Here is a 24,247-nt window from a genome sequence, read left to right as displayed (position 1 = left end):
GCATATGACAAGCTTGTGGACTTGATAGAGTAATCAGATACTCTCTGGCTGGCTTTCTTCCTCATCCTTTGTTTTCCTGGCAGCAATGTCTGCGTGGCTTCATTTTTGGTTTCATAATTCAAATTTTCAAGCAAGAATAACCACCAATCTCGTTTGGACAGTGTTTCACTTTAGGCTAAATCATTGGCCACTAGAGTGACAATAGGCTGCCTATGGCTTGGGTGCCGGTCCCAGTTCTGTCAGCTAAGTCCAGGTCATGGGGGTCATGTGGTATCCAACATGGCTTGCTTTCAAGATGCTCACTTCAGCAAAGGCTGTGAACAGGGCAGCTATCTTAAAGGAGGCTATAGGTTGAGCAGGCACCAAGGAGAGAGGCATTCTCCAGACTACTGGCTACAACTGCCAGGCAGGCGTTGGTAGAGCAATGTTGACAGTGTCCATGGAGGAGGACAATGGGGAAGTGGTGGAAGTGTTAAGGCCCAATGGGTCCATGATGGAGACAGGTACTCAGCAGAGCAGCCATGAGGAGCAGAAGAGCCTGGCATGAATGTCCAACATTGAGTGTCTCCTATGTCTGCTTTGGGCTAGGCCCTACGGATGATGGAAAAATATAAAACATGACAGCTGTCCTCCAGAAGGTCATGCCAAGTATAAGTAGAAAGTTCATAAATGTTTTACTTTAAACATTTTTTTAAATAAATATTTAGTGGTAACTCTCCATGAAACAGGTATCAACTGGTCAGTGGTCACTTTCTATAACCCACTGAGCATGTCCTCAACTGCTCATTCATTTCAAGTCTACTTCTTGTAGCTCATCATACTCACCACCAGGAGTAAAAAAATAATGTCAATTAGCACAGGGAGATCAGCTTGGTGGTTTGTGACCACCTAGAGGGGTGGGATAGGGAGGGTGGGAGGGAGGGATTTGCAAGAGGGAAGAGATATGGGAACGTATGTATATGTATAACTGATTCACTTTGTTATAGAGCAGAAACTAACACACCATTGTAAAGCAATTATACTCCAATAAAGATGTTAAAAAAAATAAAAAAAAATAATGCCAAGAGCTCAATTAGATTATATAAATTTGCGTACAACATTTTGTGGCTTATCTATCTCACTGCTTTCCCCACTGAACATTGATTGAAGTGTTATTCTGTGATGTTTACAGATAGTCAAGGTTGGAAAACATTTGGAAAAAGTGTATTCCTTTAAAAGTTGGAAAAATAGCAAACCTTTTAATAGTAAAAATATGTTTTTTTAAAAAAAGTATTTTAATAGTAAAACATAATAAAGAAAACTTGGAAAATATAGACAAGTAGGAAGGGTCACCTATGACCCAAATCAACCACAGCTGACATTTTTGTGTAAATCCATCTAGATTTAGTTTTTATCCTGTATTTTGGTTATTTGGTTTTGTTTTGTTTGTTTTGGATAGTTACGCTTATACTGTAAACATAAATTTGTAATCTGCTTTTTCACATAGTACTACTCATAATCTTTAAATCATCATTTTACATAATATTACAACCAAAGTATCATGTTTTATTTAATCTTTCCCCTAAAGTTAGACTTTCTGGGTATTTCTAATTTTCCAGAATATTAAATAATTTTCAAATATATGTAGTTGCATAAAGTTTTATCTCATATTCTTATTTATTTTCATAGGATAGGTATAGAAATTGGATTTATTTGATCAAAGGGTATGAACATTTCTGAAGATCCTGACACATATAGCTTTAGAAAAAAATTCTAAATGGAAGGCACTTCCAGTGAGGACAATAAATACCAACTGGAGAAAAAAGCCATCATCTGAATATGGCCCTCAAGTCCAAACAATAGACACAAGGTAGATGACCATATCTTGATAAAGAAAAACATTCTTGTTCTTATTCAAATGATTCCAGGCTATAAAAAAAAAAAAAAGAAAGAAAGAGAAACAAAGTGAGTAAACTTGACTTGATTAATAATCCATAATCCAAGTAGCAACTTAAACTTATAGTTTATATGCAAAACATGATAGAATAGGAAAATATCTACTTGAAACTACTAGGAAAGGTATTATACATTATATGTTGTTAAGCAAGGTATAAGATGTCTCATTCGTGATTTCTCTTTACTCTGGACTTGCTGGATAGGTTTAGCAGTTCCCACCATAATTAAATTAATGTTAATATTTTAGCAGATGAAGCAGAAGTAGTTTCAATAGGATAAAGACATATTTCTCTTCTTCAAAACCACTCACTAATGACTCAATATAAAAAAGGATTATTTGAATGTAGCAGCATTCAAAAGAGAAATTATATCACTGGGATTAGGTTGTGAGCCTTCGACTATTTTACGAACAGGGACATTCTCAATAAATGGTAAGATTTCTTTGAGCTTTGAGTTATTTCTACATAGAAACATTGCTCATTTAAAACACCTGTGGTGTTTTCACCATACAACATGGAATGTGATTTTATAGTTATTCCATCGATTCAATCCATTTAGATAAGCCAACAGACACATCGGAATATTAGAAAAAATTGAGGTATTAGAGGTTGAGTAAACATGAGGGCAGTAGGAATGGAAAGAAAATGATGGAATTCTAAAATCCTTCCAACAAGATCCATTGAGTCCTGGACAGTGGGGGTAAAATGGAGGAGGTACAGGTGCCAGTGGAGTTCTGTTACCTGAATGATGACTGAATAAGTTCCACACAGTATCTTGGACAACTGAATGACTACTCTGATGAGGCAGACAATCACTTGAAGACCACTGAGAGCTATGAGAATAGAAAATAAGATGATGTTCCACTCCACTACATGTGCTGGTTCCAGGCACTGAATCCATACGCTAGAATCTGTAAGGAAACTGAGAGAGAGGAAGGAAATGGTCAACATGATGCGTGGCCAAGCCTAAAGACTTGGTCCAAGGAAGAAGGCTACAAGTTTTCATATGTTTGGGAAATTAAGATACTGATATATGATTTAAAAACAATATTATTAAATGTGAATGAATATATAAAATTATTCAGATACACAATTGAACACATAGTATGCACAGCACAGGGCTATGCTTATTATGAACATGGTGCCTGCCTCAGACAATTCTAATTCACTTAGGAGGCAAGATGCATACTGAAGAGTTCAACAGCAATGAAAGGCCTCACATGTCAATACCAAGAGAGGTAGAGATTGCCCATTTCCTAGGAGTCCAAAGTTAGCCTAGGCTATCAGGGACAGGGCTGAGCTAGCACTGGATATAAAATCACACAGGTGGTAAAAGAGCAAAGAGAGATGATGCTATTATTCTTAGACTCTGTCCCAAAGCCTTTTAGAACAATGGTTCTCAAATTTGAGCATACATCAAGATTATCTGGAAAGCTTGTGAAAATGCAGATTGCTGGGTCCCAGCCTAGAGTTTCAGATTCAGAAGGTCTGGATGGGGTGGAGACTTTGTGTTTCTATGTTCCCAGGTGATGTTGATGCTGCTGGTCTGGGGTCCACTGTGTGTTCTGCAGCTCTTAAAAAGATTGAGAGTATGAGGTGGAAAAGCAAAAGACTGAATGGTTTAATCAGTCTAGCGTAGCACAGGATTTTCAGAATTAAACCACCTCCGCGTTTAAGATAGTCTTAAAACCATGCTGAATTATCCTGTCTTTTGCCCACTTCCAGGTCAGCTATGGCCATTAGCATTTCTCCAAGAGTGACACTCTCTTTGGTGAACTAAATGGAAATTAAAAACTGGTCTCCTCAAAAAAAAAAAAAAAAAAAATCCCCCCCACAAAAACAATCAAGCCCAGTTACAGGGCAGAGCTGTTTGTAAATATCTTGTTGATAGCAAGATGTCTTTTTTCAAAACAGCAATTCAAGCAACCTTGGTGCCAGCCAAGTGGTCCTTAACTCTCTCTTTCCTCCCTTTCTTTATTTCTTATTCTCTATGCTCTGGGACATTCAGAGGCACTCTGAGAATTTCTTGGTATTGTTAATGGACCTTAGGTCTCAAGGGGTAAACAGCACTGAATATGGAGTCAGAACTCCTGGATCTGTAGGATCTGGGGCCAGGGATTTTACCTCTTTGATCTGGGCAATGGGTATAAAATATCTAACCCTAGGGTTATTGTGAATATTTGATGAGACGTATGTAAAAATGCTTTGGAACCTATAAAGCACAATACAGATGTAATTTCCTGTTATCATTTCCTTAGACCCACTTCATACACCCTCCTACTCCTAACTCAGTCTCAGATCCTTACTCTAGACTGTTCCCAGTATATACTCTGCACAGATCATCCAACACTTTAAAGCAAGATGCCTTGCAGGATTTCTCTTTTTCTCCTAGGATACGGTCCTATTTATTCTTCTTGTATCAACGGAATGAGTCATAAATTCACTATCAGGGTCTGGAAGGAATAGAGAAATTTGCCCTGATACTCATTCTCTCCACAATTTCTATACACCGTTCTAACAAAACACGTACTTCGTTATGTTATAATTCTATCTATAGCTATATCTGTATATCTAGTTCCTCACTACAGGGTGTACTGTGAGAACTCTGTTGTGATTTATGCATCTCTAAATGGCCATGTCTAAGGCCTAAGGCAGTGCCTGGGGCATTGCAAAGATCAACAAATGCTAGTTGAATGAAACTGATGCAGGATCCTCGCTGGTCACCATGCCAGTGGCTGAACTTAATGGCTGAACTTGCTGTCAACTTGGCAGATGGAAGACCATCATGTGATATAGAAGGCTATGCAAAGTAATGATTTTAATAATAAAATCTGGCATGTCGAGAATTTATTAAATCTAAGCTGTGCTTTACTTCTGTTTAATTTTCAGTTCTGTGAGGTAGGAATGATTATTATCTCCAGTTTACAGAGGCTCAGAGATATCCAGGTATTTGTCTAAGGCCATACAGTTTGTAAGTAGGAGACGGGAGACTTCAACCCAGATCTACAAGCACTGAAGCTCTGTGCTCTAAGGGCAATGTTCATTCTAAGGCTTCCATCTCAGCAGAACGTTCTGTCAAATCTGTGTGAGTTTCTAGAGGGAAGTGAACCTGTGTAATTTATCTTTGACTGTCTAGCACCTAATCCAAGGCAGGGACATAGTAGGCGCTTAATAAATATTTGTTGAATAAATGTACACATGAAGAGGTGATTTGGGCAATTTTCAGCTGATTTGTTCAACATTAACAGCTGTTCCACCTTGCATTCACCAAGCCTTGGAAACTTCTTTAGGGGCCCAGAAACTTAGCTTCCCTTCGTGGCCTCCAATTTTTCACCTCTAAACACTTTTACAGAGCTGGAATCAGGTGAATACAAATATGTAGGGCAACTTTAAAGGAGGAATGAAGAGGCATGTGGGCAGCCTGAGATTCCTGCATTGAAATTGGAGGCTTACTTGTTTTGGAGGTGGGGAAAAGTTCAGGGGCTGGTGGCATAAAGAACGACTCTTTGTACCCAGTGGGACTTTCTACATTAGGGTCCCCTTTCCTGAGCCCTTTCAATCCCAAAGGAGTGTCTCCTCCAAGTGTTCAGAAAGACCTGAAGTAATTTTCTAGGTTCTCCTGACCTGAGGGAGAGCTCTGCTCACAGCATGGGGTACCTCGTGGACACTTTAGAATAAAGGCAGCTATGGGCACAGAAGCAGTTGTGCTGTGCAGGCTGAGGTGAGCAGGTAAAACTCCAAATGGATGTGGGCTTTGAACAATAGAGCCAGCCATGGGGATTTGAGAAGAAAGTGTAACTTCCCCAGGGAATGGTACCGACACTCCCTCATTTTATTCCATTGGAATTGTCTGTGCAGTACAAGACAGGGAGAGATTGAGTAGATCTTCTTGTATCTCTGTCTGGGCCCTGCTCCCTCCCGAGCTGGTAGGGCCATGAGCCAGCACAATGCCAGTGTGAGGCATTCTGTGATCCAGGACTGGGTCCCTCAACGCTTGACTGAACTACCAGCCTTCGGAGCAAGGCTACCCCTAGGACTCTTGTTCAGTACATGCTCCATAAGCTCTTGGCTCCTTCCACAAACTCCTGCACCTACTCATGTCCCTGGATCTCACTTGGCTGCCCACCTTGCCTGGTTCTACCTCCGTGTGGCCCCTAATGGTATAGCTCCGGATAGCACCATCCAACGGCCCTGTGATTCACTCCCAGCCAAGCCCTTTCACATCTGTAACAGACTCCATGTCCAGCCTGGCCACAAAACAAGACTGACTTCCCAGAACCACCCAAGCCCCAAGCTCCAGCAATTACCAGACCCCAATAACGATGAAGCCCTGTTCTGCTGTACGGCAGAAACATGCCTTTCATTCGGAAATGTCCACGACAGCCTTAAAATAGTGAATGCATGTGACATTAAAAGACTGGAGAAAAAAAGATCTAAACAGAGTTCAGTGTAGGAACAAATTGGTCTGGACGTTAGTAAACTATTAGGAACATTTTGGACTAAGGTAGACACAGAACCGCTAAGTGATCATGGAAAATGAGTATGGGCATTCAGCCAGGTGTTTCTGACTTTCAGACCTCCTCCGAAATCAGGGAATTATTCCTTACCGTCCTGCAGTGCCTTCAAAGGCATACTCCCAGCCATCAAGGGTGCGGCAGTAAGGGCCCTGAAGAAGGCCCAGAGCAGATATGACCAGGCAGTATCCAGAGAAAGCAATTCCAAGGGCAGAAAAGATCATCGACAGCAGTGTCTAAATTAAACATAGAAGGAGGTTAGTGCCATAGAATGAGACAAGGGGATATTGTGAATAAGTGATCAGATAGGTAACTTCCCCTAGTCATCCAAGCCTACTGCAGCCTGTGTAATAACAAATGTCCACAGAAAAAAAGGAAACATTTAATCCAAACCCACTTGATCTTAAAAATAAGTTTTTAAATGATTTTTTTCTTTGGCATTCCATAGAGAAAATTAGTTAATTTACTAAATTTCTCCCCTTTTTTTCTGGAGCTTTGATATCGAAATAATGATCAACTCATACATAAATGCAATGAAAGGATGTGGTCAATCAATCTATACTTCTTTATTGAAGACATGTTATTTTCTAGGTAGGGTGGGTTGTCTAAGAATCAAAAGCTATGATCCTTGTTTTTCTCTTATGAAGATGATATTTGAATATGTTCGCACACAGGAATATGTGGGGAAATATCGTGTGTTAGCCTAGATTGTCATGTTTATACTCAAGTGAGCATGGGATTGAAGGGGAGGTGGGTATTTTCATTTGAGTAGAAAGAATGAGCAATGTTCACTGCCAGATCCATACAAGCTAAGTTGTGAGACTAAGTAGATTGATCTGATCTAAAAGGGATTCCTACAGATGCGTAGAGGGGAGAAGCTTGGCATGGTGCTAAAACTGAGAAAGCAGGGCTGGTAAGACACAATCCAGCCCTTATATCGCTTATAACATGAGTGTAACTTGGGAGATCCAGGCAGAAGGTGGCCTTGGATGCTGGATCAAGGAGACTGGACTTCATCCTTCAGAGTAAGTGGATTTTCCTCCCACAGCCTTTGATTAAAATTTTTTTTCAAATCTACAAAAAAGTTGAAAGTATAGTACCTTTTTCTTAGACTCAACTTTTGTGACTGCTACCATTTTTGCTTGCTCTCTCTCCCTCTCTCTCGGTATGTATATGTACATCGACAAACACATATATTTATTTACATTTTTGTCGCTTAACCATTTGAAAGTAGGTTGCAGACATTGGGATATCTCACCCCTAAACGCACCAGCACTTATGTCCCAAGAATAAAGATATTCTATTATTCTCCAATTGTTATTCCTTTTTTGTACAGGATCCAATGAAGGTTTAGGCACAAGTTTACATCTCTTTGGTTTCCTTTAGTCTACACTAGTCTTGCTGCCTTTTTTCTTTCAGGATATTAAATTGTTTTTAAAGAATCCCAGCCAGTTGTCTTGTAGAAAGTCCCACATTCAGGGCTTTTCTGATTGTTTCCTCACATTGGACTTGGATTAAACACTTTGACGAGAACATGTGGGGCTTCCCTGGTGGCGCAGTGGTTGAGAGTCCGCCTGCTGATGCAGGGGACATGGGTTCGTGCCCCAGTCCGGGAGGATCCCACATGCCGTGGAGCGGCTGGGCCCGTGAGCCATGGCCGCTGAGCCTGTGCGTCCGGAGCCTGTGCTCTGCAACCGGAGAGGCCACAACAGTGAGAGGCCCGTGTACCGCAAAAAAAAAAAAAAAAAAAAGAACATGTGATTGGCGTGGGTACATTATGGGCCTCTCACTGCTACTGATGATGCTAAATTTGATCTCTTGGTTAAAGTGGTGTCCTTCAGATCTATAAATGTCCATTTTCTACTTTGCTATTAGGAAGGCATTTGTGAGGTAATACTTTGAGACTGTGTCATATCTTGTTCCCTAAAGACATGTCAACAGGTGGATTTAGCATCTACTGATGACCCTCATGTTCACTGATCACCGATTATCACAAGAAGCGGTTGTAATGTACTGCTTCTCTAATTTTTCATTTCTCCTGCATTTGTAAGTTATCATTTTTCTGTACAGAAGAACTTCTATTTCCCGTTTCTCTCCTCTGCCCCTCTCTTTCTGTAATATTGTGGACGCATGGATTTTCTAATTCATTATGTTATAACTCATAATTGTTATTATTCCTTTCGATGCTCAAATGGTTCAAGGGAACCCTTGAACATCCTTGAACAAGGAACATCCCTTCAGGTCAATTCCTGTACCCTTCAGCATACCTCCATCATTCTTTGAACACTTTCTTGCTTCCTGGCACAAGATGTCCCAAGATCAGTTTGAATTTATGCTGCCTTAGACCTGGAATAGCTCTTTTTCTAACAAGCCATGGAATTAATTTTTGAGCAAGGAAGTGACATGAACCAATAAATGATTTTGGAAAATTACTCCGGCAGTGGTGGCACACCAGCCAGAAGTGAGAGAGCCCCCAGATAAGAATTCCATGTGGAGAAAACGTCAAGTTGTGGCAACAAAGACACACACTGGACAAAAAGACATTGAGGAGGAAATGAGTAGCTGGAGATGGGCTGAAAAAAATTCCAGAGTTTGGGACTTGAGTGAAAAGGAGACAGAAATAGGGATGCCAAGAAAAGCAGTATTGTTTGGGAGAAAATTTAATTTAGTTTAAAAAATGTCGATTTCGAGTGAGAGTAGGATGGCCAAACAGAAACATGCAGTGGCCAGTTGATAAATTCAAAAGCTGAGACCAGAAAAAGAACAAAACCCTGCAAGTTTTGGAACAAAGTTTATATCAAATTATATTTCTTTGCTTGGAGTTATTTTATAAATGTAACATCAGTACATGACCATTATGGAAAATCAGAAAAAAAGTATTTTAAAAACACAAAGAAGGAAAGAACAATTATGCTTTTTTCCTATTTGATACTAGTAATCTCATTGGCAACTTCACATATGATGGAAAGCTCTTTCAAGTTATGTTTTCATATTGATTGTTAATAGAGTTTTGCCTTGTCATGGGATGAGATAAATAGTTTTTTTTTACAGTAGATTTCTGTTAGTTATACTTTGTAAAAAATATTTACCTATTCGCTAATGTCATCTTTGAAAAAGGAAGAAGGACGTTTTCAAAAGATTGAGCTCCTTATTTACCAAATGGCCTTAAGCAGTTTGCTGGAAAGATCAGTGAAGAATTTCTCCATTTGGTGAATTTACAACCATAGCATAATATATATATATGTATGTATACATGTATAAATTACAATCTAATGAGTGGATACAATTGCACAATCGAAGTAAGCCTCAAAATAAAGTGGGAATAAGAATCTCTCTGAGTCACAGTGTCATTGTCCGTAAAACGTGGATGATGTAGATGGTTACAGTGCCCACATAATAGGGCTGTTTCAAAAATTAAAGGATACAATGCATATAAAAATTATTTGAAAAGTGAAAAGCATAATCAAAATATTATCTATTATTTCAAGTGCCCTTATTTGGCCAGTATTTGTTTTCCAGTGATAACAACCCACAGAATGTTGGCAGAAGATGCAACACCACAAAGGAATGGGGTTCAGGTCGTGCTGCTCCAAAACATGGCACCTTGGCATATTAATATCTTAAGCCGAAGGAGTTTGTGGAAATGGCAGAAGCGGGTAGTTCACTCTAACCTCCCTGGCCTTCTCACCCTTCTTCCCTGAAACAGGCCATAAAACGCCCAGGTGAAAGATACCCTCCCTGCACCTGGAGGAAGGAAGACATTCTTATTACCAGAGACTAAAATTTGGGGCCAAGAACTCTGTATAAATAAATGTTGTTTAACTAAACCTTATTTTCCTAGTTACTTCTTCACCTTTTTCTATCCCTAACCCAAATCTGTCTTGTCAATTCTTCACAAAGTTCTTATTTCTTTATCTAAAAAGTTTAGATGCTTCCTGCTCTAGTCACATCTTCAGGGTCTTCATTCTCTTGTGAAATCACACATGTACATGTAAAAATTCAATAAAATTTTTATGCTTTTCTCATGTTAACCTGTCATCAGATTAATTTTCAGACCCAACCAGGGACCCAAAGAGGGTGGAGGAAACTTTTTTTCTCCTCTACAAAATGAATCTTAGATGACCTAAATTTCCATTCCAGAGCTTCAGAAGTTACAAACTGGTGCAGACTCAAATCTGGCCTGCAAGATGTGTTTTATTTAGTTTAAATGAAAATTAATTGCCAACATTTTATAGTTGTGAAGTTTTACTTAAAACTCCATATTTCTACTTCCTATTGAAAATTGAGAATTATTGCCCAATATTGTAGTGGTAGCAATTGGCTGGACCTGAGTAGCAGCTCCCTCTCTTCCTTAAATAGAAAATTTGCTCTAATGTCTACATATTTCACTGCCATCAGCTATTTGGCATCTGGGGGCATATCAGTTAGGACCCCTATCCTAGAGCATACTTTGAAAGAACCAAGCAGAAAATCCAGGAAATCTTCTCTCCCTTCCTCCTGCTCTTTCCACTGAGATGCCAGTCATCTCATCCAATGTTGACTATGACAGTGTCCAGACTCTACGCTATTTCTAGCATCCATTTGTGCTGGAGATGCTAATAATGAGCTAAGGCAAATTGAACACATGGATTTTTATTAGATACTTAACGGTACAAACATTTCTTTTCTAGAAATTCCCTGAGTACATAGGTTAAAATTTACCTGAATCCATTGCTTCACCTAGACCATTTTGAAAGCTTTTCTGTAGTATAATACCAACAGTTACTGGGGGATGTTTGATTCAACTGGTTAAGAAAGTAGACTCACACACACACACACACACACACACACACACACACACACACAGAAGGAGAGTATTTTGGTCTTCTAATTCTTCCCCACTAGGGGCACAATGGTGAATTAAACAACGAATTTAATCTTCCAAAAGCAACAGTCAAATAAAGTAAGCCACACCATCTTGGCCACATATTTAAATGTAATTGCACCTCGGACCAACTAAGTCAGAGTCTCTGGGGGTGGGATTCTAAGGCCAAGCTCCCAGATCATTGCAATGTGCAGACAACATGTGGAACCACTGCTGCAAAGAATGCCTCCCAGACCTCTGGCAAAGCTCCTCCTAGTTAATGAATCATATTCTCTTTGAGTCACAGGTGACTCATCTATAAAACAGGAGTAGCAATGATATAATTCATTGGGTAAATGTGAACAAACTATGAAGTGCTCTGCAAATATGAATAAATGATGATGACAGGAGGAGGGGGAGGTGGATGATGGTGGAAATACAGGAACCCAGTGCCTGTGTGTTGAGCATAGGCTTAGAAAATGTGGCTGTATTGTTCTCTCTTGACTCTATTTTAATTATCTTTAAAGTTCTAGCTTTAAAAATGTACATCATATATACCCAACTCTGAGATAAATCTAATGCTGTGTGAAAGAAGCCAGATACAGAAGACCAATACTGTATGATTCTATTTATATAAAATACAAACTAATCTATAATGACAAAAAGAGATCAACGATTATCTTTTGGGGGTGATGAAAATGTTCCATATCTTGACTATGATGCTAGTTTCATGGGCAGAGTTAACTGTCAAAACTCATGGAATTTTACACTTTTAATGGATGGCATTTATTATATGTAAATTAGTCTTCAATAAAGTTGATAAGGGAAAAAATAGACTCACAGAAACCCAGTTAGGAAAAGGTAATCTTATTTTCTAATTTCATGTATCTTTAAATATTGAATTGCTAGAAGAATATCAGTAGAACAAAAGTGGAGGAAAACGGTAGACAAAATAGATAATATTTGGAGGAGACTCTTGGGCTCTGAACTGAAAGGATGATGGAGAGGGTACAATAGTGTCAATATTTTCATGTCCCCAAGTGAGAGGAAAGAAAGCCAGAGCACACTCAACCATCCTCAAAACGCTATTGTTCTTACCATGTATTTTTTGCTGCAGTTTTCACTCTGGCAACATTTATAGTTGTTATCATTCTCCAGTACAAGAAGAATTGCTGCTACTATAAGCATCTATAGTAGGGAAGAGAAAAGATATCAGAAATGGAATACTAGTTTGCATTCATGCTCATAATCAGAGCACAGTGTTTCAGAGCATAGACTCTGGGATCAGGTAGCTCTGGGTTCAAATCCCAGTTCTGCCACTTAATAACTGTATGCACTCCAGAGTCCTTTCCTACAAAATGGTGCTGAGATCTCACCTCTTGGGGGTGTTATGAGCTATTGTACGTAAAATTTTGAATAGTGTGCTTGATTCATAACATGTGATTGATAAATGTTAGCTGTTATCATAGTTATCAGTTATCAAGAGCTAATGATTAAGGAGGGGCAAATGGTATGGACATGAGAATAGCACCCTCTGCAGCAAGCACGCACTTCTCACTGACTCAGTTGTGGAGGACAAAGGAAAACCATTCACCAGACTTTGCCATTTGCCATCCTCTTTCTATTTACTGCCCTCTGGGAATCCAGGTGAAAGGTATGGTTACTCTGAAACTAAATCTCTTAATCCAAAATAAAGTAAAATCAATTTCCCCGAGTATTCAGATCATCTTAGATTCAGATTTTCCAGTGGGTTTTGTCTGTATGAAGCCAACAAACTGGGAGAATTCAGTGTATTCTACTTCCCTTTCTTGGTATCTTAGAGAAAGGGCTCAAGTTCCGGAAAGAACATGGATTTCTTTACTATTGGGTTGGCCAAAAAGTTCGTTCAGGTACAGAAAAACCGGAACTATCTTTTTGGTCAACCCAAGATTATAGTCCTTGGTTTGGGCAGGTATGGACTGTGAATTGCTTCTGGCAAATTCTCCACCTATCCTTTCCTTCTACTGTTCAGTACTGAATCTTGTAGTTGAGTTCATTGTTATTTTACTCCTTGTAGTGAATATTTCCAGTTTCCAAATTCCTTCAGCCATCATTTATTTATCTATCCATTTAATTATTTATCTATATTCCTCTCCTTTCTCCAAAAAGGATTTGATCTTGAAAGAATATTTTTCAAGAATTCCTAGACAGTGAAAACTAGAGAATAGGTTCTTTTTACAGTTTTAAATTTTACATGGAATATAAGCAAACAGTCTTACATTCTCCTCCTTTCAACACCATTAATTAACACAATTTTAAAGAGATTCTGGTTTAACTTTAGTAATGTCTTGCAAATCTTCCACTTATTACAATTATATATTGAGAGAAACAATGACAAGATAAGCCACAATAAACCAGGTGCAGTAACTAGCCTCATTACAATATTGTTAGAAATAATTAGACCTAGATCCTAGAGTCCTGTGCCAAAGGAGAAACACAGGCATAGCCCGTGTTTAAAGAGAAACTTCTCTCCCTTTTTGTTGTAAAATATAGCTGCAATACAGAGGGCTCAAGAATAATGGAGGAAAATTACCCAAAATACCACTACTCTCACATGTTTTTAAGTATGTACTCCCACATGTGTATATTTTACATAATTTCAATCATAATGTATTCACAATTTTGTTATATCTTTTTTCACTTAATATAAAATAACATGTGCTTTCCATGTTGCTACATGTTCATAACTACAATTTTCATCCTTTATAAAGTGAATGGACCATAATCTATTTTGCCATGTCTATGCTAGGATGCTTCTAGTTTTTTGCTATTATAAATAATGCTGCCACAAACATCTATGTATAAATTTCTTTCCTTATTCTGGATTATTTCCTCAGAATGTATGCTCAGGTTTAGGATTACCAAGTCAAAAGACATAAGCATTTTCATGGATCTTAATATATCATATGAAAAATGTCTCCCAAAGGCTTGCATTTATTTATAGTACCACCACCAACAGTCATTATGTACCTAGCACATAGCACCTTCAGCAGCACTGTGTATTCATATTTCAAAGTTTATTAATTTAATGTGCAAAATGACAAATAAATGAAACTGCTTTCCAACATATTTATTCAAATATTATAATAATTAAACACCCACAGAGATGTAGAGATAGATTATAATGGATTTTCTTTTTTTTTTTTTTGCATTCTTGTTGGTATAGAAAGCTTACAGTACACAGTGTGTTTTTTTTTTTTTTAGAAATGATATGATCAGGAAAAACTTCTTTTCCTCTGAGTTGCCAACATGATTTACTCTCAGTTTGCTTTTAAAGAGCACAAAGTCGTCAGAAAAACATCCATGGATTCTTACTGTGGATACTTTGATTTAGTTTTCATCAACACCCACCCAAAGACATTGAGTAACTTGCTTTAAGGTCTCATGACACAAATGACAGAGCTTAGACTGGAACTCAAGTTTGTCTGAATCTTCAAATCTCTGCTTTTCCCACTGTCTTAATACCACTCCAAGCTAGAGAAATCCTGAGTACAGACAGAAAATCCTTTCTAGGAAAGAGCAATGCCACTGGAGATTAAATAGCATAAGTGGACACACAGCTTTCACGAGGATATGATATTTCTATAGGCCAGTGTCCCACCAACTTTCATTAGGACTAATTTCCTGCATTGCTGGAGCTACATAAGTAAGCAGCTTACTGAAAACAAAGCTACCCTCCAAGTCCTTATGGACTACTTGCCTTTTCACCCCCATCCATCTTCCAAACCCAAACCAAGGATTAGAAGAATGATTTTTCCATGATTCATCATTTTCACTAGGAACAAGTTCATGCTTAGTAAAAACTCCCCCTTCTGCAATCCCAAGTCTCCAAAGTCACACTTACCATAATACCTGAGAAACAGATTCCTTCAAAATACCAGACGTAGTTGGTGAGTTTATTGCTGGATGCATAGGAAGCTTGCCCATTGGGGAAATACAATAATATGTTTACAATTATACTCCAAAGTGCAAGAGGAATCAGCAGACTACTCAGGCAGCTTCCACATTTCCAAGACCCCATGTTACCCTGCTCAGAACCTGCAGGAGATTTCAAGAGTGTAGAATTACATCAAGCCTGTTTTTCTTCCTTACCTGTCTCCCCCCCTGCCCCCTCCCAGAGATTACCTACCACTTTCTGGGTCAGAGCCCTTCAGTTCATATTCATGAGGAGCCCAGGACTCGGACAGAACTGCAGCCTGCAATCTGTCGGTGTGGAAATAGTGGTTTACTGTTTGGAGAACAATAGACAAAGATCAACGGCTGAAAAGCTGAGCTGGTCTTCATCCTGTGCCAAAGGAATGTGGTGTTTTTACTGCTTTTTAAAATAAGTCATTTTCCTCTGGATTAGAGCACTCAAGACTGAATCCTGGGCATGTTTGCTGAAGGAAGTTGGAGGGGGGCGGCTGGAATGGAGTCTGGCAAATTTCACCCCACAGTGGACAGGGGGGTTAAAGAGAAAACTACCAAGGGATCTTATATTGGCACCGGATGTGCGTTTTGCTCAAATATTCTGACTTTACGTATCTGTCTTTTATTCAGTGTTCTTTATTGTATGCTCACTATTCACCAAGCACTGTTTAAACTGCAGGGGGCACAAAAAGGACAAAGAAAGGGAAAGACTGGTGAGTTAGGAAAACAAGACATCACAGTTGATGAGTTTATTGTTATAAGACTGGTACTGCTTTCCTCTAAAGAGTTCACATCTATTATCTCTACCTCGCAATAAAATAATAACAGGAATAAATTCATATCTCTTACTGCCTAGGAAAAAGAGGTAAAAGAATTTGGGTAATTTGATTAAGACTTTATGAGTAATAAGTTTGAAGTGAATTTAGGAATTCTCCCTTCCAAATTATTATTATTTTTTAAACATCTTTATTGGAGTATAATTGCTTTACAATGGTGTGTTAGTTTCTGCTTTATAACAAAGTGAATCAGCTATACGTATACATATATCCCCATATCTCTTCCCTCTTGCGTCTCCCTCCCTCCCACCCTCCGTATCCCACTCCTCTAGGTGGTCACAAAGCACCGAGCTGATCTCCCTGTGCTATGTGGCTGCTTCCCACTAGCTATCTATTTTACGTTTGGTAGTGTATATAAGTCCATGCCACTCTCTCACTTTGTCCCAGCTTCCCCCTCCCCGTGTCCTCAAGTCCACTCTCTACTCCTTTCCAAGTTATTGCCCTAAATTTAAAGAGCTACAGATCCCTGTAGTTCTGATGACATAAGGAGATTATGGGAAGGAATCTTGGCACTAATATGTTAAAGATAATGTAGACAGTGGTGTAAAGAATTCAAGGGTTGGAAAGCAACTATACTCCAATAAAAATTAATTAAAAAAAAAAAAAGAATTCAAGGGTTGGGAATTCCCCAGCGTTCCAGTGGTTAGGACTCTGTGATTTCACTACCGAGGGCCCGGGTTCAGTCCCTGGTTGGGAACTAAGATCCCACAAGCTGCGTGCCACAGCCAAAAATGAAACAAAACAAAACAAAAGGATTCAAGGGCTGCCTGACCTCATTGCCACTTTCTGCTGGCAACCTCAGAACCCTGCTTAACTTGACTTTCTCAGGTCTCAACTTCCTAAGTTGTGAAAGGGGGATTAAAAAACAGTACCTTCCCCACAAAGATAATGTGTGGGTTAACAGGATTATGTGTGCAAAACACAGTATCAGGTGATAGAGAAGGAGCAGGCAGTAAATGGGAGCCGTCATTAATAATAAAAAAGCAGTTATAGGAACATGATGGTCAAAATGGTACAGAGATCAGAAGTAAAGTCTGCTTATTTATTCCTCTCAATACCCAAAGAGTTTTGTATCATGAACCCTGAAAATCTTAACCCTAGAAGTATTTTTTTAATAAATTTATTTATTTACTTATTTATTTTGACTGTGTTGGGTCTTCGTTTCTGTGAGAGGGCTTTCTCTAGTTGCGGCAAGCGGGGGCCACTCTTCATCGCGGTGCGTGGGCCTCTCACTGTCGCGGCCTCTCTTGTCGAGGAGCACAGGCTCCAGACGCGCAGGCTCAGTAGTTGTGGCTCACGGGCCTAGTTGCTCCGCGGCATGTGGGATCTTCCCAGACCAGGGCTCGAACCCGTGTCCCCTGCATTGGCAGGCAGATTCTCAACCACTTCGCCACCAGGGAAGCCCCGGAAGTATTTATATTTAATTTGTATTATCCTCCAGAAAGTATTAACACTCCATAACATAACTGCTTTTAATTCAAGAGAATAAAAATTTATTTTTACATGAATACTTTAAAATTGTATTATACTTATATTTTTTAAAAAATGGAGCTACTTGGAGCCACATTGGGATTCAAATAAAACAAACTAGAAACTAGTAGTCAAACTATGGTGGGTTCCAAAGAGGTTTCGTGGCACCCCCTAATGGATGTGATTTTTTTTTCTTCCTGTAGTGTTTTTAGCAAAGTGCATCAACAAAGTCTGGTCACTAGATTCCGTACCCCCTCCCCCCAGGGACATAGAAGCAACCTAAAATCACATTTACTAGAGCTTTGGGGATGATGGGGAGAGCAACAACGTCTTTGGTTGAATATTTATTGAGTACCTGCTATGTGTCAGGCACTGTTCTAAGGGTTGGGAAGAGAGATCAGTGAACAAGAAAGTCCAAAATCCTTGCCCTCATGCAGCTTACATTCTACCATAGTGGAGACTAACAATAAAAAATATGTATAAGTAACACATATAACTTATCAGGTAGTGGTAAGTGTGGCTAAAATAAGTCAAGGAAGGACAAGCAAGAGTGCCAGAGAATGGGGCTGGGGATGTCATTTCTGATGGGGTGGTCAGGGAAGATCTTGCTGAGAAGGTGACATGAGCAAAGAGCTGAAGGAAGCAGAGGGTGTGAGCCCTGTAGAGAACTTGGGGCAAAGCACTGTAGGCAGAGAAAATAGCAAGTGTGCAAAAGCACTGAGGTAGAATGATCCCCAGTGAGGAGACTACTGTTACTGCAGCCAAGAGAGGGAGGGGAAGAGCAGTAATATCTGAGATTAGTTTTGAGTAGAAAAATGACACGTTAAAAGGCTCACTCTGGCTGTGGTGTTGTGATTAGGCTGTGAAGGGTATGGGTGAAAGAAAGGAGATGAAGCCATTTCACCAATCCAGGCTTCCCATGGGAGATAGTGGCTCAGACCTTGACAGTAGTAGCAGAGATGGTGAGAAAAGGCTGGATTCTGTCTATATTTTGAAGATAGAGCCAACAGTATGTGGTGACAGCTTGAATGGAAGAGAAAGAGAGGAGTCAAAGATGGCCACGTGGTTTGGGGCCTGGGCAACGGGAAGAATGAAGTTGTCATTTACTGAAATGAGCAAAACAGCAGGTTGAGCAGGGTTGGAAGGGGAGGATGAGGTGGTCAGTTTCAGACATACCTAGTTCTGAGACACTTATTAGAAATCCAAGAGGAGATGCCAATTAGGCTGTTGGATACACAAATATGAAGTTCAGGGAAGAGGTCTGGGATGGAGTATGTGAGAGTTGTCAGTGTATACATGGTATTTAAAGACATGAAACACTATGCACGAATGAGTGTAGTTAGGAAAGAGACCCAAGGACTAGGTCCTGGGAAGTCCAGTGAATTGAGTTTGGGGACAAGAGGGGGAGTCAGCGAAGGAGACTGAGAAGTGAACAGTGAGTTAGAAGAATGAAGAGCTTATCCTGGAAGTCGAGTTCCTAGTTGAGAAAGAAGTGATCAATTAGAGTTAAGGCTGCCTATAGAGCGAGTAATGTGGGAGGACTGAGAAATGGCTACTGGACTTAGCAATGTGGAGGTCATCAATGAGCTTGATAGGATGACCTTTAGTGGTGGGACAGACATGAGTCTAACTGGAATGTGTTCATGAGAGAATGAGAAAAGAGGAATTGGATACAGAGAGAAGAGGTAACACTTTTGGAGAGTTTAGCTGGAGGGAAAGTGGGAGTCCAGGGAAAAAGTTTAAAGGAAAAAATTATAGCACATTCCTATACTGATGGGAATATTCTTGTTGAGGGTTGGGGAGGGGAGGGGAGTGGAAGAGAGAAACTGGGGAGAATTGCTAGAGCTGTGTTCTTGGGTAAATGGGAAGCAGTGGGAATGTGTGCACAGATGGAGGAGATGGCCTGAGCTAGCAGCCTGGGCAGCTCTGTCTTAGGAACAGAAGGAAGACAGAGCATAAGGAATTGGAGGTGTGGGAACTTCTGATTGCTTCTGCTTTCTCAGTTAAAACCAGAAGCAGGCTTATCAGCTGAGAATGAAGACGGAGAGAGGATGTTACAGGTTTGGAGGGAGAGGAGAAGGCGTGAAACAGTTGCCTAGGAAAGCAGGATGGTGAACGGTCTAGAGAGATGGGGCAGATGCTGGCAGGCACTGAGGCCCTCTTGAGGTCATGAATTTATAGTGAGACTAGGCAGCATGGTCAAGTGCTTTTCCCAGTGCAGTTCAACTGCAGAGGTGTGGGCAGAGAGTAGTAAGAAAGCTGGAATCAACCAGGATTGGGAGTTTGCCAGGCAAGTATCATAAACAGAGGGAAGGGGACAAAGGAATCAAGAATATATATAAGAGTGATTATAGTGATGGACTGTGGAAGGAAGAAGGAGGGAAGTAAGGACAAAAGAATATGAGGGACAGTAAAAAAGGGGTTGGATTTGTAGATTGTGTGTCCCAGTGTGGTTGAAGAATTACTGGTTTTGAGTAGCAGAGAGATCAAGAGCTGGAAAGATGCAGATAAGAACACATATATATATAATATATATAAAACTGAGTCACTTTGCTATACAGCAGAAATCAACACAACATTGTAAATCAACTATACTTCAATTAAAAAATGGAAACAAAAGAGATCTGGAAAGATAGAAGGCAGTGACTGGGAAGAAGGGATGCTGGAATTAGAGATTAAGATGTTTCAGTAATTGGTGGAGACAATCTAGAGGTATATTTTGGGCTGAATTTTGCTCCCTTGAAATTCATATGTTGATGCCACATAACCTCAGAATGTGACTATATTTGGCGAGAGGGCCTTAGCTCGAACAAGGCTGGTAGAGTGGGCCCTAATCCGGTCTGACTGATGTTCTTGTAAGAAGAAGAAATTTGAACACACAGAGAGATACCAGAGGTGCCTGTGCACAGAGGCATAGGAGGACACAGCGAGAGGACAGCCATCTGCAAGCCAAGGAGAGAGTTCTCAGGAGAAACCAAACCTGCCAACATCTTGATCTTGGACTTCTAGGTTCCATCGATGTGAGAAAACACATTTCTGTTGATTAAGTCACCTATTCTGTGGTATTTTGTCATGTCATCCCTAGCAGACTAGTAGGTGTGACCATGGGAGTGAGTGGCCTAAGTAGGGTGGAAAGCAGGAGGATTGGAGGAAAGCAACTGAGACGGCTGGATATTGGAATGGTTGCTTGCAATGAATATTAAAATCAACTATTATAACAATGGTAGTTTGGGAGAGAATGGCTGCATTTGGAGAGCCAGCTGCTAAACTCTTCAAGGAACCAAAGGAAGTAACCTTGAGGGAGAATGAACTGAGGGTGGGAAATGATCACAGTATCATCCAGCATTGAAATTTACAGTCTCTCCAGTCAATATTTAACCACCCCTCTCCCATCAACTTTTAAGCAAAGATGTTAAAAAAACTGAAACTGTTTAATTTGGCTTTAAATATTTCTCACCTTGAGACATCAGTCATAGAGATTCTAACAGGCAATGAAATAAGGTAAAAAGGAAGGGGGAGAACAGGATAATCTCTGAAGAGGGTAACTGGCTACCAAGAAACCCAGAAAGAACAGTGTTTTACCGACTTATTTGCAAGGTTCTAAGAGGGTTTAGTTGAGACTTCATAAGTTTTTATTGCCAATATTTTGTACTTTGGAGAGGAGTGATTAGGAATACCTTTTGTTAATGGGGCTTCCCTGGTGGCACAGTAGTTAAGAATCCGCCTGCCAGTGCAGGGGACACGGGTTCGAGCCCTGGTCCGGGAAGATCCCACATGCCAAGGAGAAACTAAGCCCGTGCGCCACAACTACTGAGCCTGCGCTCTACAGCCCATGAGACACAGCTACTGAGCCCTCGTGCCACAACTACTGAAGCCCACACACCTAGAGCCCGTGCTCCGCAACAAGAGAAGCCACCGCAATGAGAGGCCCGCACACTGCAAGGAAGAGTAACCCCTATTTGCTGCAACTAGAGAAAGCCCATGCACAGCAACGAAGACCCAACACAGCCATAAATAAATAAATAAGGTACAAAAAAAAAAAAAAGAATACCTTTTGTTAAAATTTATGGAGGGTAGAATCCTTGAGCAGTTCCCACCTATCAGTGCTGTGGCTTCCAGGAATTTTCAGTGTCAGTGACGTGAGCTCCGAATCAGGGCCCCCCTCAAAATAATCATGATAAATTGACATCTCTTGAGTATCTTTGTGCTAGGCACTGTGCTAGAAGCTTTCACATACATTAAAAACAAACAAAAAATAAATTTTCACAATGACACTAAACTGAAGGCATTAACTCCATTTTGCATGTAAAACAATGGATCTAAGAAAACTTTTTAAACTTCCAGGAGCTAGAAGTTAAGCCCAAGATTTAAGACATATTCTTTGAACTCTTCCACCATGTTCACCCTGGCCTGACACACTTCTAGGCGTTAACCCCCTCTTCTTCACTGCAAATAGGTTTCAAGTTTAGATATTTGGATTCTTTGGTAGTGGCTGCCTACATTGCTATTTTGAAGACACACTGGTTTCAGTGGGAGAAATATACAGGCCAGATAAATTACTGATGTCTGCTGTGGAGACGGGGTCAGGGAAGGGAAACATGCATGACTAGTATATCCCAGTCTTGGTCAAGCCCCAAAAGATGTCTCTAATGATACTTTCATGTCACAGGTAGTTATGAAGATTTGGAGGGGCGTGGTGCAGGACCAAACACCATTTGGAAGACTGTTCAGCAAGGGTGACAGAAGTGAATGAAGAGGGTATGACTGGCTGAAAAACTTGATAAAATTGTGAAAAGGGGCCATAAGCAATTTCCTTATCTTTGGTTATCCCATTAATCAGAGCATCTAATGAAGTCTCCCTGGACAATTTTAAAAATTACTTAATTTCTCTCCTAAGAAAACTCTTTCTTAACCTGCCTCCTGGGAAAAAAAAAAAAAAAAAAGATGTGTACTCATTAAAAAAAAAAAAAAAAAAAAACCTTCCTGAAGCCATTTGTCTCCAGTGAACTCCCGATTTTCTTGTCAAGGAATTCTTCCTAAATCAGGATTTTCGTGCTGGTCCTCCAGGAACCGGGAAGAGTCACTGGGCTGCTGTGCTTATTGGCTGCTTTTGGCCTTGGCTTCCTGTTCTCAACAGCAGAGCTGAGGAAATCCGCAGGATGCCTGCTACCAAGGGACAAGGTGACTCAAGAGGAAACACTCCACCTAAAATAGTCCTTGTGTACAGTCTCAGAGTCACTCTGGAATCAGAATTAATATATCATCCCAGAATTAACTCCATAGGTGGTTGGAAGTGGAGAAGAAGGAGGTAACTGAAAGAAGTTTATCAAAGAGAAAGATTTGCCGCAAAGATAAAAGCTGAACTGCAGAAAAGGCTAATATTCAGAAAGAGAGTTCATCCTGGGAGTTCAGAGTGGATGCATTGTGATTTCCCCCATTCACCGTGGGCACAAAGCTCTGATCCCGGTCCAACCTAGGGACCCACTGGGAGTGGATGTTTCCTTCAAAACACAGTAGGAAAGCAGCAGTAGAATAGCTACGTAAAAAAAATGGACCATTGGGATGCAGTCTCCTTCGTTTTTGTGTTTATAATTCTTCCTCTAGAATTATCTGGCCCAAAATGTCTATAGTGTGGCTAGATTCTAGATTTGTTTCCAACTAACAGTAAACATCTAGCATATTGCCTCCTGAGAGACGGAAAGTCATATACGATTCATACCCAAAGTTCCCTGAGCAATATTCTGCATTTGGAATGGCCTCTCAAGACTCTTGTCATACCTGCCCTTTACCGTCTTCTCCCTGACTCCCAGCCCTCTAGAGTCCATTTATTTATTCCAGCTCTTCACAGTGAAGAGAAACCATATTCCACCATTTATTCTTTAAATAGGTATTGAGCAATTACTACGTAGTGGGGAGACTACTGAGGTGAAGAACATCCGTCCTTGCCCTCCAGATGCTCTGCTCAGAGTCTGATAGGGGAAATACAAAAGTTCAAGAGCTTTGGAATACAAAATATTGAATCTCCAATAGATTTAAGCATAGGCTTCTGGGAAGTACAAAAAGTCCCAGGAACTTTGAATGGAGCTGGGGTTTCACAGGAGATTCCTAGGAAGGGCAGGGACAGAACTGAGTCATCTAGCTTAACAGAAGCATGTAGCTGAGCAAACTGAGACTCAGTCAAAGATAAATATACACTGGGGGATAAACGCAGTGTATAAAGCTCATTGGATCTTGGTCTGGAAGACAACACGATGAAATACACTTTGGGGACAGTTGGAAAAATACCCGTATAGATAGTGTTAGACTATATTAGAAGTTGTTTTATTTTGGGTGTAGAAGTGGTGTAGTTATGAAGCAGGTTGTTGTCATTTTTAGGAGATAGATACACCTGAGATGGATTTAGCAAGTGGTTTAGCAGAAATATGAAATTTGAAATAGCTTTGCAGAAGAAGAAGGGGGCGGAGGAGGTGAAGGATGGATATATGGTAGATAAATGCAGCAAATGTAACAAAATGTTAACAATTGTTGAACTGAATTTGGATGTTCATTGCACTAGTTTTTCAACTTTCCTGAATTTTTGAAAATGATCATAAAACATAGTTGAAGAAAAAAAAAGGTTCCCTGGTAGATAGTTGCATAAATGCCAACACTACCCAAAATTCAGAGGGTGCTTTCATCTTGGGAATACCAAGTAGAAAATAA

At 40.1% G+C, this 24,247-nt stretch overlaps 1 protein-coding gene across 3 annotated transcripts; it reads right to left on the bottom strand.

The window, feature by feature from the left end:
- Positions 1-1,713: 1,713 nt before the first annotated feature.
- On the bottom strand, positions 1,714-16,564 carry TM4SF18 (transmembrane 4 L six family member 18). 3 transcript variants are annotated; one of them, XM_022582729.2, is made up of 6 exons: positions 15,460-16,560; positions 15,175-15,368; positions 12,390-12,479; positions 6,542-6,684; positions 2,676-2,856; positions 1,714-1,908 (listed from the first exon to the last, which is right to left on the bottom strand). In XM_022582729.2, the coding sequence occupies exons 2-6, from the start codon at positions 15,349-15,351 to the stop codon at positions 1,894-1,896; spliced, it is 606 nt and encodes a 201-aa protein (XP_022438437.1). In that variant the 5' UTR covers positions 15,352-15,368; positions 15,460-16,560; the 3' UTR covers positions 1,714-1,893. The 3 variants fall into 3 exon arrangements, with proteins under 3 accessions (XP_022438437.1, XP_089767151.1, XP_089767152.1); XM_089911025.1 differs by lacking the exon at positions 1,714-1,908 and having other exon boundaries at positions 1,936-2,856; positions 15,460-16,564; XM_089911026.1 differs by lacking the exons at positions 1,714-1,908; positions 15,460-16,560 and having other exon boundaries at positions 1,936-2,856; positions 15,175-15,444.
- Positions 16,565-24,247: the final 7,683 nt, after the last annotated feature.

The sequence above is a fragment of the Delphinapterus leucas genome, chromosome 4 (assembly GCF_059928025.1).
Source record: "Delphinapterus leucas isolate spDelLeu-1000000601 "Yukka" chromosome 4, BTC_Dleu_Yukka2, whole genome shotgun sequence".
In the NCBI taxonomy this organism is placed as follows: Eukaryota; Metazoa; Chordata; class Mammalia; order Artiodactyla; family Monodontidae; genus Delphinapterus; species Delphinapterus leucas.
This window is presented reverse-complemented; position numbering and strand designations above follow the sequence as displayed.

Excerpts from the sequence above, each read along its gene's own strand:
- TM4SF18 (XM_089911025.1), bottom strand. The coding sequence starts at position 15,351 with ATGGGGTCTTGGAAATGTGGAAGCTGCCTGAGTAGTCTGCTGATTCCT. Across the intron at positions 12,480-15,174 it reads TCTGTTTCTCAGGTATTATG|ATGCTTATAGTAGCAGCAAT; the intron begins GTAAGTGTGACT and ends TCCCTACTATAG. Across the intron at positions 6,685-12,389 it reads ACTGCAGCAAAAAATACATG|ACACTGCTGTCGATGATCTT; the intron begins GTAAGAACAATA and ends TGTTTAATTTAG.